The sequence below is a fragment of the Agelaius phoeniceus genome, chromosome 1 (assembly GCF_051311805.1).
Source record: "Agelaius phoeniceus isolate bAgePho1 chromosome 1, bAgePho1.hap1, whole genome shotgun sequence".
In the NCBI taxonomy this organism is placed as follows: Eukaryota; Metazoa; Chordata; class Aves; order Passeriformes; family Icteridae; genus Agelaius; species Agelaius phoeniceus.
This window is the reverse complement of record NC_135265.1, coordinates 122,325,850-122,343,246: the sequence shown is the minus strand read 5'-3', so window position 1 is coordinate 122,343,246 and position 17,397 is coordinate 122,325,850. Positions and strand designations below refer to the sequence as shown.

General features: G+C 37.9%; 1 protein-coding gene across 2 annotated transcripts; it reads right to left on the bottom strand.

Moving 5' to 3' along the window:
• Positions 1-4,938: 4,938 nt before the first annotated feature.
• LY96 (lymphocyte antigen 96) lies at positions 4,939-15,467 on the bottom strand. Of its 2 annotated transcripts, XM_077186591.1 has the most exons (6): positions 10,755-15,467; positions 9,524-9,653; positions 8,454-8,543; positions 7,430-7,558; positions 6,505-6,557; positions 4,939-5,539 (listed from the first exon to the last, which is right to left on the bottom strand). In XM_077186591.1, exons 2-6 carry the CDS (start codon positions 9,615-9,617, stop codon positions 5,450-5,452), a joined length of 456 nt encoding a protein of 151 aa, XP_077042706.1. In that variant the 5' UTR covers positions 9,618-9,653; positions 10,755-15,467; the 3' UTR covers positions 4,939-5,449. The 2 variants fall into 2 exon arrangements, with proteins under 2 accessions (XP_077042706.1, XP_077042704.1); XM_077186589.1 differs by having other exon boundaries at positions 9,524-15,467.
• Between the last annotated feature and the right edge of the window lie 1,930 nt (positions 15,468-17,397).

The following is a 17,397-nucleotide window of genomic DNA, read 5'->3' as shown; positions in this document are numbered from 1 at the left end:
CACTTAAGTGGTCAGATAGTTGGATGAGGTGATCACTGAGGTCCCTTCCAAATGAACTATTTTATTTTAGTCCAAATTTTGGTTACTCTATCCATATACTCCTAAAGGAGCCTCTGTCTAATTGTTCTATTTTCTGGAGCATTTACTTTTTATAAAACCAGAAGTACTAAAAGAAAATTATAATTTACAAAGTTGAAATACATGGTTTGATCTGCTCCCCTTGACAACTTGCTTCCTGTTGTACTCTTTGCAAAATTTTAATGTTGCCATCAATTCCAGAAAGAGGCATAAAAAGTCATTTAGAAGTGGGGTGTACATCTGTGCCCAAAAGGACAAGTCAGGCTGTCAAGTAGGTACTAACATGAGTACAACCATCACAGCTCAAGTCCTGGCTTATCAGCAAAACCACAGTGATTTTGTGGCACAATAATCTTTGCTTGAATAATAACTATTTGTCAAAAAACAAAAACAGAAAAATATTTCTTATTTGCTGAGGTGTCTCAGATTTAAAGGAATTGAAACCTCCTTTTTTTAAAATTATTTGGTCTTATTTTTTTAGGATCTCTTTTCCTCCTTAATTAGACTATCAAAATCACAAAAACTTTCACAGGTTAGAGAAACTGTACAATTAGCAGTGAGAATAACCGGAATGTAGCTTGGGGAATCAGAAAGGAATACTCCTGCTGACAAGTGTGTTTTCTGACAGCCATCTGTGAAACTTTCATCAATGATGTTCATTGTTCTGTCTACATTACATCTGTGTCATAAAAGTATCTTTAATGCTTTAAAGATACTGGGGAAATTCCACTACATGCAATATCCACTGACATGGAGCACACCACTTCAGTGTGATACATTATTAGAAAAGATAACTACCAGTCTGTTCAGCTGATATTCAGACGTGAAAAGTCATGTCATCCTAAACCAGGGTGAAATTAATTCACAGTCATAGTGAACAATTGTTCACTCTCATATGCATGATGTTTTTTATTATTTCCTCCCTTAGGCACCTTGTAAGTGAAGGACTGATATTTCAACTCTATTTCTTTCAGAGGACTAAAGCTATTATTTTGTCTTTTGTGTTTATTTATTGTATGACATTTCTTTTGAGTTTTTGGTGTTGTTTTTTTTTTTTAATTTATATTACTGAAATTGTAAAACTTCACTGGTACGCTAAAAATATAAAAATTGTGGGTAATACAGTGAAAAGTCTAAATGGAATGTGACTGAACAAAATGTATTTAAGAACTAAACCAACCTCATAATCACCATGGAGGTACTTCAGCAGAGATGCCAAACTTCTCAGAGAACCAAACACTTAGTGGATTTGTGCAGTTGGCAGAGGTTACAAGTTAAGAAAAAAATACAATCTACTCTGCAGTTCTCAAAGGTTTTGTGCAGCACAGGGAAATGGGCAGGCAGAAATCTTAGTACAGAAATACTTAGTACAGTGACTATTCCCTCCTGTGAGCAAACAGCCAGTCTCACTATTAAAAGTTTTGCTTTTAGTTTGTCAGCAAAAATTATTTTAGCAAGAACTTTGAATTTAAAAACACAATACTCATAGCTAAGACAGCCATTTAAGCTAAAGCTCAAGGAAAAAATATGTTGTGGGGTTTTTTTTGTTTGTTTTTTCTCATATAGAATCTTTGGGAAGTTGTTATACCTGGCCAAATACATGCATATATATATATATATATATATATATGCGCATATATATTAAATCATGTATTTTATATATATATATTTCTCTTTTTGCCAGTAGTAAAATGTATCTTAAAGAAAAGAGGTTATGGACATACCCATCTACTGCAGCCAAGGGATCTACAGGAGTGCCTGGGATCCACAACACAAATACGTGTGCACAGTGCCTATTATCCAAGATTTCCAAAGTCCAGTAATTTCTATTGACAGCAAGAAGACTTTCCAAATTTCATTTCTCCTGTTCTCTCTCCCCTAAGCCCTGCAGGCAGGAACCCCCTCCCTTCCCTCCCTCCTTCCTGTCTCTGCCCATTAGAAATGTCACTACCCCATCTGCTGCCCTGAACTCACTTGTGCTGGCAGGGATTCGTGGGCAGAACGAAGGAGCTGAAGTCATTCAGCAAAATGTGCTGCACAGACCCTTCCAAGGCAATTGCTAGCACTTTCCACCAAGGAAAAAATGTTGTGCAGAAGGGATTTATGCTGCTATGGTTCTCCTTTGATGCCTGTAAGACAGATCAAGACACATCTCCTGCATCGTTAAATCCAACTCCTTCTTGCTGCAGGGACCATGTAATTTATTTGTTCTGAGTCTCTGTGCTTTGTGTCATCCAAGCTAAGTGGTGACCAAGGGAATTGCTTCCCTGGACACAAGAGATGCTGCTGATACCTGAATTACATGGAATTATCTTTGTGCATCTATCTCAAATGATGTTACAAATTCAGCCAGCAAATGTATATGTTATTGTGGTCAGCAGGCTTTCACTCACTTGAAATTATGAATACTTTATGGCTTTTATCAAATAAAACTGTAATAACACATCTCAAAATGTGCAGTCTTTTTGGAAACCACATTGTGCAGGAACTGCTTCTTCTCATAATTACATATTTGGCAACAGAGGGTGAGGGGGTGAAGAAAAGCTCTTTTCCCATCTGCAGAAAATCCTGTCAGCCTCTTGAAAACAACAGTAATGAGGGAGAGAAAAAGAGGTATTTGTGAAGGCTCTAGATATTAATTTCACATAAATATGCCAAACACAAAACCTTCCTTGATTTACTTTTGTTTGCACAGGAGGAGGCTTTGCACATTTCACTGGAACTCCTGGCAAAATACAAGGATCTCAGGGCATGTAGCTCTCATAGAATATTTTAAGAAAGAAAATCTTAGTTGGCGTTTTATTTCACACCATTCCAACTCTAGACAGAGGCAGAAAATGAAGAAGCAAAAAATGGATTGAAGTTTACTGGACCAATAAAGTGAAGAAAGGGGAAACATTCAGATTAATCTTCATAGAGCCCAAGTAGCTCACTTCATCCTAAGGAAACTGCTCTTTGCTGTGGAGCCCTGAATATGGGCTCAGGGAAGTTTGGAAAGGAAATCTGTGATAACTGTTGTCAGCTCTGGACAGCAGCAGAAGGAAAGAAAACTTTTTAAGAACTCTGTCCCAGGAACCAGACATAAAGAGCAAAGCTTTGCCTTCAGCTCAGCCCTTCACCCTACAGTATCACAGCAATTTCAGGGTAAGCTGTTTGCATGATCTGACACTTTACAAAATCTGTATCCTCTTGTCCAGGGGAGAATGTGGTGTGGAACTCACCAGAACTGGAATAAGTGGACATTTCCAGTCACAGAAGGAGAAAACTTGAGGTCTTTGAAAAGTCTTTGCTTTATAAAGTGTGGCTCCTGCCCTCTGCCTTGCTGTCCTATCTGCTGGCATGTACAATTATAACCCTTCAGCTGAAGATCTATATTGAAAAAGTCTGCAAGGCAAGACACTGAGTGCATATGTTTATCTGTAAATGTCTCTATTCACAGACAGAATTTCTATTTATACCTTTACATGTACTGCAAATTTTCTGTAATATCCATAATGCATTAAAACATGCTTATGTAAAATAGAGCACATGAATGTGCACATTTGATCTCCAGAAGTGTTAATCTCTCTTGTGTTACTTGCTGCTTAATAAACAAAATATTTCTTCTAACACCCCAAATAATTCAGGCCAAAAAAACCCTCAAGAAATCTTGTCACTGAAGATGATTTTGAGACCTGTGGTTGCTGGATGCCATGAAATGCATACACAGGGACATAATAAGGTAAGACTGTTCCTTAGGTCAGTAATTTGAAACAGACACTATTTGAAATAAGCAAAACAGAAGAAGAAAGGTAAGTATCACTTGTCTTGCTCTCAGGCTACTTTTTGATTGGTATTTCAGGTTAGGAATAAATTGATCACAACTGTAGTAAATCAGCTCAAACATAAGCAGAACATGCTGCAATACTCCACCTTGGACTACTCCTGGAATGGTCTGTGGACCAAGTGAAAGCTTTGCCACCATCAATTATATGTAATCATGGCTTCTAATCTTCAGTCATTATGCAGTTCTACTTCTGGTTTTATTGACTCTTAATCATTTTTCTTTATTTAGCCAAACTACCTATGATTAAAACCAAGTTTTAAATAGAATATCTACAAACTTGGGTTTTTCCTTGAGTTTTCTGATACCAAGTTTGAAAAACATCTTTCTTTCTGTATAAAGTGAGATTAAAAGCTTCACTTCTAATTTTCATGCTTGGTATTTAACAGTCTGAAAGAGGTTGGTTTGTTCTGGCTTTTAATTTTTTCCAAGCATTTGGAAGCAATCTGCTAGACAGCATGAACTAGTAGCCAGCACAATGTGCAGCTTCAACAGTGTCCTGTTAGTTGGGGAAAAGTCTCTGAGCTCACTAAGTTCACCAGCCCTGCTGTCTGGAAAAGGACAGCCCTTTTCCTAAGGACCAAATCTCATACTCCACCAAAGTCTGACTGAAGGTCTGGGGCACAGAGGAGCAACAGAGGGCAGGTGGGTACTTAGTGTCAGCTGCCCAAGGGGTAAAAGCTACAGGAAAACTTTAGAAATACCTTAGAGGAATAACTGAGGAATAGATCAACCTGCTGTGTGACACCACCCTCCCACTTCTGAAGGACACAGTGTGTGTAGCCTCTGCCCCTTGGACTCTGAGCAAGAGCTGAAAACATTCTAAGGGATTGCAGCTGCAGCTCTGGATGGCTAAATTCAGCTGTGCTGTATCAGTGTAACTGGAAAAAAAGTGTTCCACCTTGGATTTTATCTACATCAGCTACTACCACATAACAAATTATTACTCCTCTGTTTCAGCTTGGTGTAAACAGAGCAGAACAATATGAAACATCTGAAGAAACATCACAAAATAACAGGAGAATAACAACCATCTCTTAAATTGATTGTACTAACAAGTTTTATTGTTACAAGAAAAGAAAAAAACTCAAACAAACCAAAAAAGCACCCCCCACCACCTCACAACAGGGTTCCCAAATTCAATTGCTGTGTTATTTTAAATTGAACACTGATGAACTTCTGATTCTGGCACTTCAAAACTTCAAAACTTCTTGATTACTTTAGCTCAGTCTGAAGCACTCAACTTTATTGTAACTCAAGGCACAGCACCAAAATGCAGGACCAGCCTGACACCCAGTCAGGGTAATTCCGTGGACTAATCAGGATGCCTGATTCCCAGAAATTTTGGCCACATTGGCTGAGCAACTGATTATGGCTATGCTACAAAAGAGAAAGACTATATCTTATAGCTTCCCAGACAGCACAGGATGTATTCTGCCTCAGGAAGTTCAGTGTGCATTTACTTCACAGCTTGGATTCCAGTTGCTCACAGAAGTGACCTCCATATTCTGGAATTATTTGAGAAGTTTGTTGCACTCAGAAAGCATCTTATTTTACTATCATGGTGAAATTCAAGCATATGAGCATATTATTCTCAGAATCATCAGAGAATCCTTGCACAACAATACTATAATTGCCCTAAAACAAGGAAGAAAAAAAAAGAAAATTAGTCCACAATACTGCCTGCTCTTGTCTAAGTGGCTTCTTGGAATGGTTCTGGTGATTTCTGTTAGTTAGAACTGAAAAAGACACATTCCCTTCAGGGACTGTTCTCATAGGTATAGTCAGGTAGATGAGTGCATAAAAATAAAAGTGTTCACCTTCCTTCTCATGGCCAGCCTACTCAGGAACAGCATTTCCTGGTCTAGCAGAGTCCCACCAGGAGGTGCCAGGTCTACCATGAGTTCCTCATGGAGAGGAGGACAGCTCATGGCAGAGGATGTTCCTGTCTGTTACAAGCTCTGGGGCTACAAGAGCTGTTAGATTGTGGAGGCCCATGAGCTAAGGGGGATGGTGGAGATTTTGGACCAGTAGGAGCTTCTTAGTGACATTTTTAGGAATTAAGAGTCTTGATAAGGGTCTTGGAAAAGCTCAGACAACTGATGAAGCAGTTGTTGGATGAGAATGGCTTAACCTGAGGAGTGGTGCTGCCCCTGGTTTAACAGTAGAGCATTGCTTTTACTTTTTGGATACTGTTATCCCATTTCAAATCTTTGAAAATGGTTTCATGGAGCAAAAGAGCAGCATGTGAAGAGAATGTAAAATAAAGAATGAAATGGGCAGAAGGAATATGAATGGATTTACTTGAACAGGTAAAAGGAAAGAGAATAATTTACCAAACAAAATGGAATAATTAAGGTGACATTAATTGATTCCTTTGGTCTTTTCTTTTATAAAATAAAGGAAGAAAGGTAGAGGAATAATAACCCTAGAACATTTAGCATTTCAGAAATGCTATCATTTTATTGTCATCAATTCTATTATAAGAAAGTTTTCTGACATTTCCTCTTCTGTTTTCTACAGTTTGGGTGAACATCTCTCTTCAGAACAAAATATACCTGTAAGTATGTGATTTTACTATTATATAAAACATTGAAAAGTACCTTTGGAAATTCAAATCTTGAGCCTTTAATGTCAAATGCTGAGTCAAGTGTTTCTGAAAAACAGAGATAATTATAATACAAAGAGTTACTTAACCATAAAGCCATCAATCAGACTGCCTAAATAATTTCAAAGCAATATGGAATATCTCTCAGCAGCAGTTGCCAATGTCACTTACTTTTTCACTGATAAAGCCCTCATCTGTTTCTTCTCTCAGAGCTCTGACTTTTGGTTGAAACCACATCAGAAAACAGAAATTAACCACAGTGCTCCTGCAACATCTCCTCCAGACAAATCCTACTGTGATAACTCCAGTAATTTAACTTGTAATAGTAGTTCACTTGAATGGTAACTGAAGAGAGCTAATACTGATTTTTAAAGAAAGGAAAATAGACTGTATTTTGACCTCCTTACAGATCTTTTTGGCCTTTAGTCTGACATCCTGCCTGGATTCTCTGAATCTGAGCATGTATTGTGTTAATATTTGTTAGCCCCCACCAAAGGATTCACTCTTCTCTATTGGAAAAAAAAAAAAAGAAAATCATCCTACTTAGGTGTATAAAATCTCTTAAAAAACCCATCCAGACACATATCTAAATAAACTTTGTTCTGGATATTAGTAGTGCCCACAGTGCCTCTCAAATTTCCTGTTCAGTCCAGTCAAATGCAAGCTTTCCATGTAATTTTAGAGATGTTCAGAATAAGTGTCCTCATCAGATGAAGGATATTAGTAACCCTCATTTATGGAGATGGAAACTGCAGTACAAGGATGTTAAAATAAAGAATTTGGATATTTTCTACTTCACTGGAATTCTGGCACTGGAGAATTGCCTGCTCTGAGGTCTGCTGCCTGCCAAGCAAGGTCTAGATTGTGGAGATAAAACTCTGTTTGCATGGGTTGCTTGCACCATGTATTTTCACACCAACCTCCTTTCAGCGTTCCGCACAGTGAGTATTCATCGTCAGCTCCGCTGCAGAGGAGTTCTTTCCAGAGGAGTGCTTTGGCACCATCATACCAGACATTGAAGACAATCTTCAAAAAGTGGATGTCACTTCCTAATTAAAACATTGCAAGTAAGAAAATGGTAACTGGTGGGGAGGAAAAGCATATATGGAGACATGCTGTTTAGATAAAAACTAGATTTAGCCAAAATACTGTATTTTTGTAAGACTCCCCCAAAATTAAAAAGGTATATATCTTGAAAACTGCTACTTCCAGAAAAAAAAGGAAAAAACCTATTGTTGTTTTTAACAAAAACAAAAAATTAGTCTTAAAAAATATTTGGGAGAAAAATTTCAAAATGTGTTTTAATTTCTTTAGTAAAGGAAACAGAGTTCATTCAGCTTCACAGCTACCCTAAACAGGTGCTCAAATGGAGACCTTAGTTTTAAGCAGGTGTTGCAAAGGAACTATCATGAGTGCATCATAAAAATGTCTTTCAAGGGAAGTAAACCTAAAGCAGAAGGGGAAGTTTATGATACAGCCAGGTCCTAAACATTTCATTAGCTGAGCATGCTGGCTTAAAGCTGGGTTTAAAGACCACAGTTAGGTTTGCACACAAAATGCAGTACCCTTTCCAGCTTCTGGAACATGCATATTCTTCATAGAAGCCCTGCCATAGTGGGATGGCCTGATGATACTCTCTCTCCTTTAAAAGACTTGGATCTTGTCCAGGCCAGAAGACCAAAATGCACATACACCTAAACTGTCACAGATTTGCATTTACAGTGACAGTCCTGCGTGCAGGGCTCTGGTAACTGCTCCAAGTAAAACTCAAACACATTTCACAAATCATCATTTCTGTCCATCGCTATAGTTTATCTGTTCCATTTTTAACCCCAGAAACCAATTTCCTAAGTCACATGGCATTTAGGATGAGGTGTCAATTTTTCAGTTGTATTTCATTTTCAGCATTTCCAGAATATAATTGTCTAGTTAAGAGACACTCACTTGGAATCCAGGTAAGATTAGCCTTCCAGACAGGTTTGTTCTTTGTGCTGCAAGGTGTCAGATTAAACATGAAAGAATGAGCTGTAGAATCTACAGGAAAAAAAAAAAATCATTTCACATTGATAGTGTGAATAGGTTTCTCCTTAAAAATAATTAGAATATACAGTTATACACACAAAAACCACAAATATATTTTTAAATGTATTTGAGTTATATGCTATAAAATTGCTCAATAGAATATATGTGGTAAATATTAAATGTTCTTAAAATTATATTATTAATTATTTTTACATTTAAAGGGCAAAACCAGTATCATATTTCTTTAAGTAAAGAGAAGTAAATTTTTGGTTGGTGATATTTTGCACACAAAAAACAGAGACAAAAGTACCTTTAGTTCTCTTTTGAAGATATAAAAACTTTTTATTAGCACTAAACCAGCATGGTCTTCTACTGAAAATATCCCTACTTATGCTAATCATGCTGACAAGAGCTAAAAATATTTTTAATGCATCAGCATATTTTCCAGGTAATGTAAATGAACCTTTGAGTAGATTTGCTCTGTGACTGACCCACCTTGCATTTTTAAAATACACAAAATATCAGCCCATGACACAGACCGGGCAAGGAGGGACACATCATGCTGTCTCAGAACCTGATTGGTACTGCAGCCTGACAGAATACAACATTCCCTCTTTTTTTCACATACTTCAAGCTTTTCATTGTAACATACTGGTTAACTCAATAGGTATAATTTATACAACAGAGCACTTGCAAAACTAGTTTAAATCCATTATCTTCTAATATTTCCTGAACAAAAACATGCCTACTTTACTTGAGAATAAAATTCTCTCTCTCCTAGCTGCTGGAACCAGCCTTGTGGTAAGATTTATGCCTATGAAGTAAAATTCTTAGAGTGATTAATAACAGAAATATACTTCTTTTTCTTTTTCTGTATTTCTCAAAGAAACATAGAAAGAAAAGAAACGAATTCAAAAGAAAATCCACAATCACTCAGACTACAGTAATTATTCCAGAAATTTAACAAAAGGATTATCTATTTTTTTACTTACCACAAAAAGTATACGACATTTCAAGATCTGATGATGTACAAATTAATTCACTGACTCCAGGGGTAAATAAAATGAAAAAAAGGAGTCCAAACATAGTTACTTTTTTTGCTCAGTATCCGATGGTACAAAACTTCATTTGGGAGAAAGAGGAAGAAAATTCAGCACAGTCATCATCAGTCACATGTCTTCAGGGAAAGTAAGTTCTGCTATTTATCAAATTCTCTGCAATCTTTGTTAATTCTACTGCAGCACTGTCAGTTATCTTCACACTAAATTTTGTTAAGAAAAAGAATTCCTGCTTTTGTTGTTACATTTTCCTCAGACAATGCAAGTGAAACCAAGAGTGGAAAATTAAAGAGAAAATCGTGTGAAATGGGGAAGTGAAATGACATTATGATTACCAGAAGCACATAATGAGCAAGTTTAGTTGAGTCATCAGGGGTAAGATTTTTAAAGGCATAATTTCAAACACAGACTTTCCTGCACATATTAGAGAAGAGAAAAATTCACAACTGATGAAAACCAAGTCCATTCTTTTATTTTTATGGTAGCCAGTATCTCTCACTGGTTTTCATGGGAGCCTCTTACAAAGCTCACCATGCTTTAAGAATACACCAGACATCTGAAGGAATGCAATTAGATGATGTATTTCAAATGGAGCTGAATGCAACCATCTGATGTTATGATGTGCACAAAAACCATGACTGATTGTGCCCAGAGATGGGGGTAATTCCTAAATTAATTAAGGAAAGGGAAAATTTAATTAAAGGTGCCTGAAAGTACCAAATAATTAACTAGTACATGAAATAATTTACAAAATAAGACAAAAATTTGAAAATTTAATGCAGCTAGAGAACTCCCTTCAGTATTTCCAAATCTTTCTATAGACCACAAGAAGAGTCCCACTGGCCTGACAGAGTTCAAAATTTTATTAAATTTTCAGTATTGGCTTTTAATTGGGAATTCAAAATTATGTAACTTTCCTGACAGATCTCCAGAGTACATACATCACACACAGATTTTTGCTGTTGTTTAACAGGATGCTATAAAACATCTTTGTGATCATAGCAATAACACAGTTCTGTTTCAAGATGGACAAATTTTGCTTAAAAATAGTAAGACACACAGTTAAATTGAAATAAATCAGGAAGGCTGTAATAGTTGGAAAAAAGAAATGCAGTAGTGAGACAGTCACAAAGGAGCTGTGAAACAGCTATGAAAGAAGAGCTACCTTTTGCACATACAGCCAAAAAAATATTCCTTTCAGCCACAAAGCCATGACCAGTGGTGTGAAGGAGTTTAACCTCTGAGAAGCCAAGCCAGGCTCTCTGCTGAGTCTTCTGTCAGTCCAACAGGTTTAGCACAAGTCCCAGGTCAGTCTGAGGTGGGCAGGGGGTGGCATTGACCGTATCCCAGTGATATACAAGATTTCCCAGCTGAACACGGGTCCCTCTGTGGCCAGACTTGGTCTGGCATTGCTGCTCAATGCGTTGGGTGGCTGATGCACTCATGGGCAGAGTGGAAAGAGCAATGCAGATTGACAAGATTTTACAGAAAGCTCTCTTAATATGCAAGAAGACAAACTCTCTGCTGAATTGACTTTCTAGACCTGGTTCAGGCATGGGTTTTTTCAGATACTTGCTGCAGAAAAGTTATAGATGAGGAATGAGTCCCCCCTGGTGGCTCAGACAGACAGACACATGCAGAAACCTCTGATCCTTCCTTATTGCATTTTTATTGCACAAGACTATTCAAATACTTTAAAAAGTCAGTGTAAGAAAGCTCAATTTAAAAGTATCTGGCTGGCTAAATGGGAAAATAAGAACAATAAGTACTACTGGTATCATAGCTAAAATATCCTTTATGACCATGATTATAAAGCCTACAACCTTGACTGCTGTGTTTGGTCAAACTGTCATTAAATCAAAATAACCTTAATTATTTTTAAATACTTTCAGCAAATTCTGTTTTAGATGCTTGTGGCACTTCCTGCCAACATCAAAGCTGTTCATAGAAGTGATGTCTTGTGATGACCACCAAAGTCCCAAATCAGTGCACTAATAGTGTGAAGAGTCTGTTCTGTTCCTTTCAAGTCAGTATGAGGATCACTGCAGAAAATTATGAAGTTCTATACACTTTAATTTTAGAAAATCTTTTTTCTTTACTATAATCTTTTTCTTATGTATTCCAATCCAGAAGGAAGGCAAAAAGGAAGGAGAAGTGGAAAGAGCTACACAATAATGTTACTTCACTGAGGTTTTGTCAGTGCAATATTTCATTTATTTTGAAATCATTTGCAAGTAAATTCTGTAGGAACCAGCTCTCATGTCCAATTAACAGTACACAAATTTAAGTCTAAAGAATCTAGAACTTCATACCTATGACTTTTAATTTTGCTACATCTGAGATGTTGAGAAAAGAAGTTTATTCCAAGGTTCCTCACTGATTTGTGGTTAAAATCCTTAAAATAATTAAGGATATTTTTATCTTCTTTCGCAATGCATCCAAGAAGTTCTTAACTTATTTTTGATTGCTTTTCAAAATAATCACTTTGTATTTGGATTGTTGGCTGCAGGTGAGTACATTGACCAGATAAGCACTTGTAAGTCATTAACATCGCCCTCTGGAAAGATTTTTAATATGCATGATCATAATATCCCATCACAGAAAAATAAATAACAGTACACCAGTATAACAGGGGAAAGTACTCAATTTCAAAGTGTTAGACAGAATTAAAGATTATATCCTAGCTTTTGGCATGTAACAAAATTTCACTTTAATGGAAAACTCTTTTAAGATATTAACATTTATTAAATAAAGAAAGAGGCAGTAATAATTTTCCTTGCAGGACCATTTGTGAGTTTTTGAAGTAGATAGTTTTGCACCTGGAAGCAGACATTTATTCTTTCTGATTGTGGGTTTAGGTTCGATGCTGAAGGCACTAGAATGTAAAGGGGCCCTATGTAAGGCACAAGACTGCATTCACAAAATAAAAATAAACTCAACTATCAGCATGAAGAATAGAAAACTGTGGACTCTTCTTGAATCCCCTCACCTTATCTTTGACAATGTTTATAGTGGAAGAAGAAAGTCATGCCCAGGGGTACAATAAAGAGGTAGAGGATTTATTTCCTCTACAAGCAACTGATTAAATGCTTGAGAGTGTCATAAGAGTCCAAACCAAGAGCAGGGCATTGGCACATATCCAGTGGTGCATTGGCACATATCCAGTGGTGCATTGGTAGCATTTGAGTTAAGAATGAAAGAGTTTTTGAGATATAGGAAAAGTGCTGTGCATTATGCTGAATATGTTTTGTTAAATGCTGTATGAACTTTGGCTTAGTGGTTTGATTTGAATATATCTCATTAAACCACTGGAGACTATTAAAATGCAGCAAATACATACCAGGTGGTATGGTTTTCCTGTGCAAACCATTATGTTGGAAATAACTCCCTGCCTCTTGCCAGTAGCCTTATGGTTTATTCTCTGCAAGCCAAGTTTAGGACTAAAACTTACAGTTGTACCCTGAAGTATTCATTAAACTATTAAAATTTCCAAAAAGAAGAGAAAGAAGAGCATGAAGGGATAAGAAAGGGAGATGTCCTACCTGAGGCTCACAGTATGCACACCACAGCAACACTTTCCACCATGGAATTCTAGAAAGGGCGACAGCTGGACATATTTTGTGGCTGTTTGCTCTTGTTCTCTGCTATTCCCTGCTTAAAATAGCTGCTTGCTGAGGTCTGTGTAGCTCTGGGATAATCTTATTATAGTGGATCCAACTCACAGCTAAGCACACTTGTCCCATTTCTCATGCAGTCTGCAGCAGGCTATGCTATACACTGGGGAATGAAGAAATCCATGGTATGAGACATGAAGAAATCTGTGGTATGGACACAGAACTCCAGAGCAACCAAATTACAGCAGTTTAGCAAGTTTCCACCCTATTAAGTTATGTTGAGCAGTTGTAATAATTCACGTCTGCTCTTAATTTTTACAGCACAAAGAGACTTTCATGAAGTTTCCATCACCTAAATCAACCCCTCATGGTTCCATGAAAAAGTTTACAGATTTTCTTCATCTTTCCCAATATGATGACTTTGGTATGTAATAAAGCAAGGTCCAGTCAAATTAGTTAACTTTTAATTCTATAGTGTGGTTAAGAGCGTGAAGTACCTCACAGCTTTAAACATTTCCCTTTGAAGTACCAAAAAGGGATAATTTCCTCATCAAAAACTTTTACATTTGCACAAAAAAAAAAAAAGAGGGTTGTAGGATAATTTAATTCAAAAAATAACTTTAAAAAATGACAAGGAACTTTGTACCTTATAATTAAGAACAGATAGGGACTAATGAATAATAATGTGGACAAGGCTAAAAACTTGAGAAAGGGAGAGGGTCACCAGCAAGAAAATAGCATGTAGTAAAAGTCTGAAAAGAAAAATTTGCATATATCCTGACTATTATTCAAAGGGAAAAGATTAAAAAACAGTCATCCATGCCCTTTTTTGGAAGCTTTAAAGGCTGGAAAGGGATAGGAAGAATGAGTCTAGAAAGGAGTCTTCAGTAATTGCATAAAGAGTAACAGAATTAGCTAGGTTGGAAAAGACCAGTGAAATCACAGAGTCCAACATATAGAGGGTGTTTCCTTGAAGAACTCCTTCACGAAAAGGAAAAGAAATCTTGCAATTTCAGTGGGGATCAATTTTGGTAAGCTTTGGTCCAAGCCCCTGCACTTCATGGCATCCCATGCCTTTTGATGGCTTTCACTTTGGTGAATTTTTTTTTTTTCAGTATCCATGCCATGTCTCTCATATCTTCTCCTCAAAGTTCTGTCTTCCTCCTTGATTTTTTCCCTGCTTTTGCAGCATCTGTGAGGTTAGTTTTGGCATGTTTTGCTCTTTTGCACTGCGCCTCGTTAATCCCGTTAATTTGCTTGTAGTCACAAAATGTCCCAATTTTCTGATTTTTTGTTTTTGCTTCGATTGCATTTCATTTGATCCTATCTCCTTTCCAGAGTGTTTGCAAGTCTTTCTTTTCTGTTTTGCAAGATTTTGTTTCCCTTCCCAAAAGGAAATGGAATAGAAGAAAAAAAAGAAAGAAAATTGTGAAATTTAGTGACTACAAGAAAATTGTCTGGGATGAAGTGAGGTGCAGTGGAAAGGACCAAAATATGCCAAAACAAACCTCACAGATGGAGGTGTTCAAGGCAAGACTGGATGTAGCACTCAATGCCCTCTTGTAGTTGGCACAGTGCTGTTTGGTCATAGGTCAAACCTATGGCAGCCTTTTCCAAAGTCTAATCACCCTTCCTATTAAGAAATTTCACCTGATGTCCAACCTGAACCTCCCCTGGCACAGCTTGAGGACATTTCCTCTCATCCTGTTGCTGGTTGCCTGGGAGATCAGTGACCCTTGTCTGGCTACAACCTCCTCTAATAAAAGGTCTCCTGAGCCTCCTTTTCTCCAGGCTAAACAATTGCAGCTCTTTCAGCTGCTCCTCTCAGTGAGGACTTACCCTCTAGACCCTTCACCATCTTCATTGCTCTTCTCTAGACTCACTCCAGCACCTTAATGTCCTCCCTGAATTAGGGGCCTCAAAACTGGACACAGTACATGAGGTGTGGCCTCACCAGTGCCAAGTAAAAGGGGGCAATCACTGCCCTGGTCCTGCTGGCCACACTATTGCTGATACACATTTATACATTCCTGCTCTTCATACCAGCTTGAGTGAAACTGGGCCCAAGGTAAGATGTGTCCAGCTGCTATGCACAACTGATTGGTTGGTCCTGAAAAGGCTGCTGGAGCTGTCAGCCTTCACGGTAGGTATTGCCTTTCAAATAAACAGTTTGTAAATCATTTATTTCAGAAAACTGGGCTCTTACATCAGTATTTCCTTCAGAACCTCCACATGTACAAGCATATTTAGATCTCATAAATAGTTTCTTCCATGTCCTGGTTTAGGACAAATGTGGGAGAAAACCTCCAAAGGGGGCCCCTCCAGAAAGCAAACCCACATGGCCCCTTCCCCCAATTGGTTCAGGAAGGATTCTTCAGAGAGAAGTGGAAAGAACCTGTTTATTTAACAGGCACAGCACCCGCCGGCACACAAAATGAGCAATACCAGACAACACTCTTTCACTACTCTGAAAAAGATGACAAATTCAGAAAGTCTGTCTTGGGGGTGGTTGCTCTGTTATCAGCCCCTCTGGTGCTGGGGATAGCTGCTGCAGGCCACAGGGTGCAAACTCTTGGTGTTTCCCAGGTCCCAGTCTGGAGCAGGTTCGAGTGGTTCCAAGAAAGAGAAAGAAAAACCAGTCCAGGGAAAAAAATCAGACTGCTTAGCTAAACTAACTAATGAGCAGAAGCAATAGCAAGAGCAAAGCAGGAGCAAAGCAAAAAGCAAAAGCAGCGCTATGTACTGCCCTGACTCTGTGTCCCACCAGCTGTGGAGGAGCAGGCTGATAACAAAACAAAACATTAGCTCTTCAGAGCTAATTGAAGGCACAGAATATCATATCCAGCATAAACAGAACAGATGACTGGGGATACAAGCGTCATAACGTCACCCTGGGACGTTCCATATCATGTACAAGTTACTTACACCCAAAGAAATATCAACAGCTTTCAGGGATGAAAATGTTAGCAGGCAGTAACACTTCTGCACTTACTACTTGGTTTTCACCAAGTGTATGAAACTGAAAAAAAATACACTAGAAAAAATAGTCATTCACATAATTAATAGGGTTGTTAAACAGACATGGAGCTAACAGACTTTGGGAATTACCTGGTAGTAATTTGTTTATTGAAACACTCACACCACAGTTGATTCCCTTGCATGATTTGTTAGTAGCAAAGGGGCCTGCTCTGATTTATGCACATTTTCTACCGTAGAAAGACACAAAGCATTTCAGAGCTTCCCACCTGGAAATGCAGACAATGCACTAAAAAATATCTTAAGACAGACTGCTCAGAACCCAGAGCGGAGAAGAAATACATCTTGGATTACAATTCCCTTCCTTTATTTTGATTCTAATGTGAATAACTGCTCTCAACAATATAAACCAGTCACATATGTGGAAGTATACTCATGTTCTGTGTTCATTTTTGGGCCCCTCACAACACAAAGGACATTGAGGTGTTGAGTGTGTCCAGAGAAGGGCAGTGAAGCTGGTGAAGGGTCTGGAGCACAAGTCTTATGAGGAAAAAACAGCTGGGGGAACTGGAGTTGTTCAGTCTGGAGAAAAGGAGGCTCAGGAGTGATCTTATCAGTCTCTACAACCTGAAAGCAGGTTGTACCAAGGTGGGGATCTGTCTCTTCTCCCAAGTAACAAGCCATAGGACAAGAGGAAACAGCCTCAAGTTGCACCAGGGGATGTTTAGCCAGGATATTAGGAAAGATTTCTTCACTGAAAGGGCTGTCAAGCACTGGCATGGCTCCCTGGGGAAGTGGTTGAGTCACCAATGCCAGAAGGTATCTAAAAGATACATAAATGTAGTACTTAAGGACATGGTTTAGTGGTGGACTTGGCAGTGCTGACTTAATGGTTGGAGTTAATGACCTTGGAGGTCCTTTCCAACCTAAATGGTCCTACAATTCCAATCTAAGTGTAGCAGCAAACAAAGCAAAAGCAAGTAGAATATTGAGTATCTTCAGTAAATCTGGTCTTCTTTTTCCTAATATAAAAGTACTACCCTATTATTTTCAAGTTGCACATTGGAAGTATTAAGTATTTTTTCTGAGACTACAATCCAGCCAGAATGATCACCTATCTTCTGGTAGAATTCTGGATTCTTTAATATTATTTTTAATCATCTGTGTGTCACCTACTAGCTTCACTAGCTTTTCACTATCAGAACATGAGCAGAATAA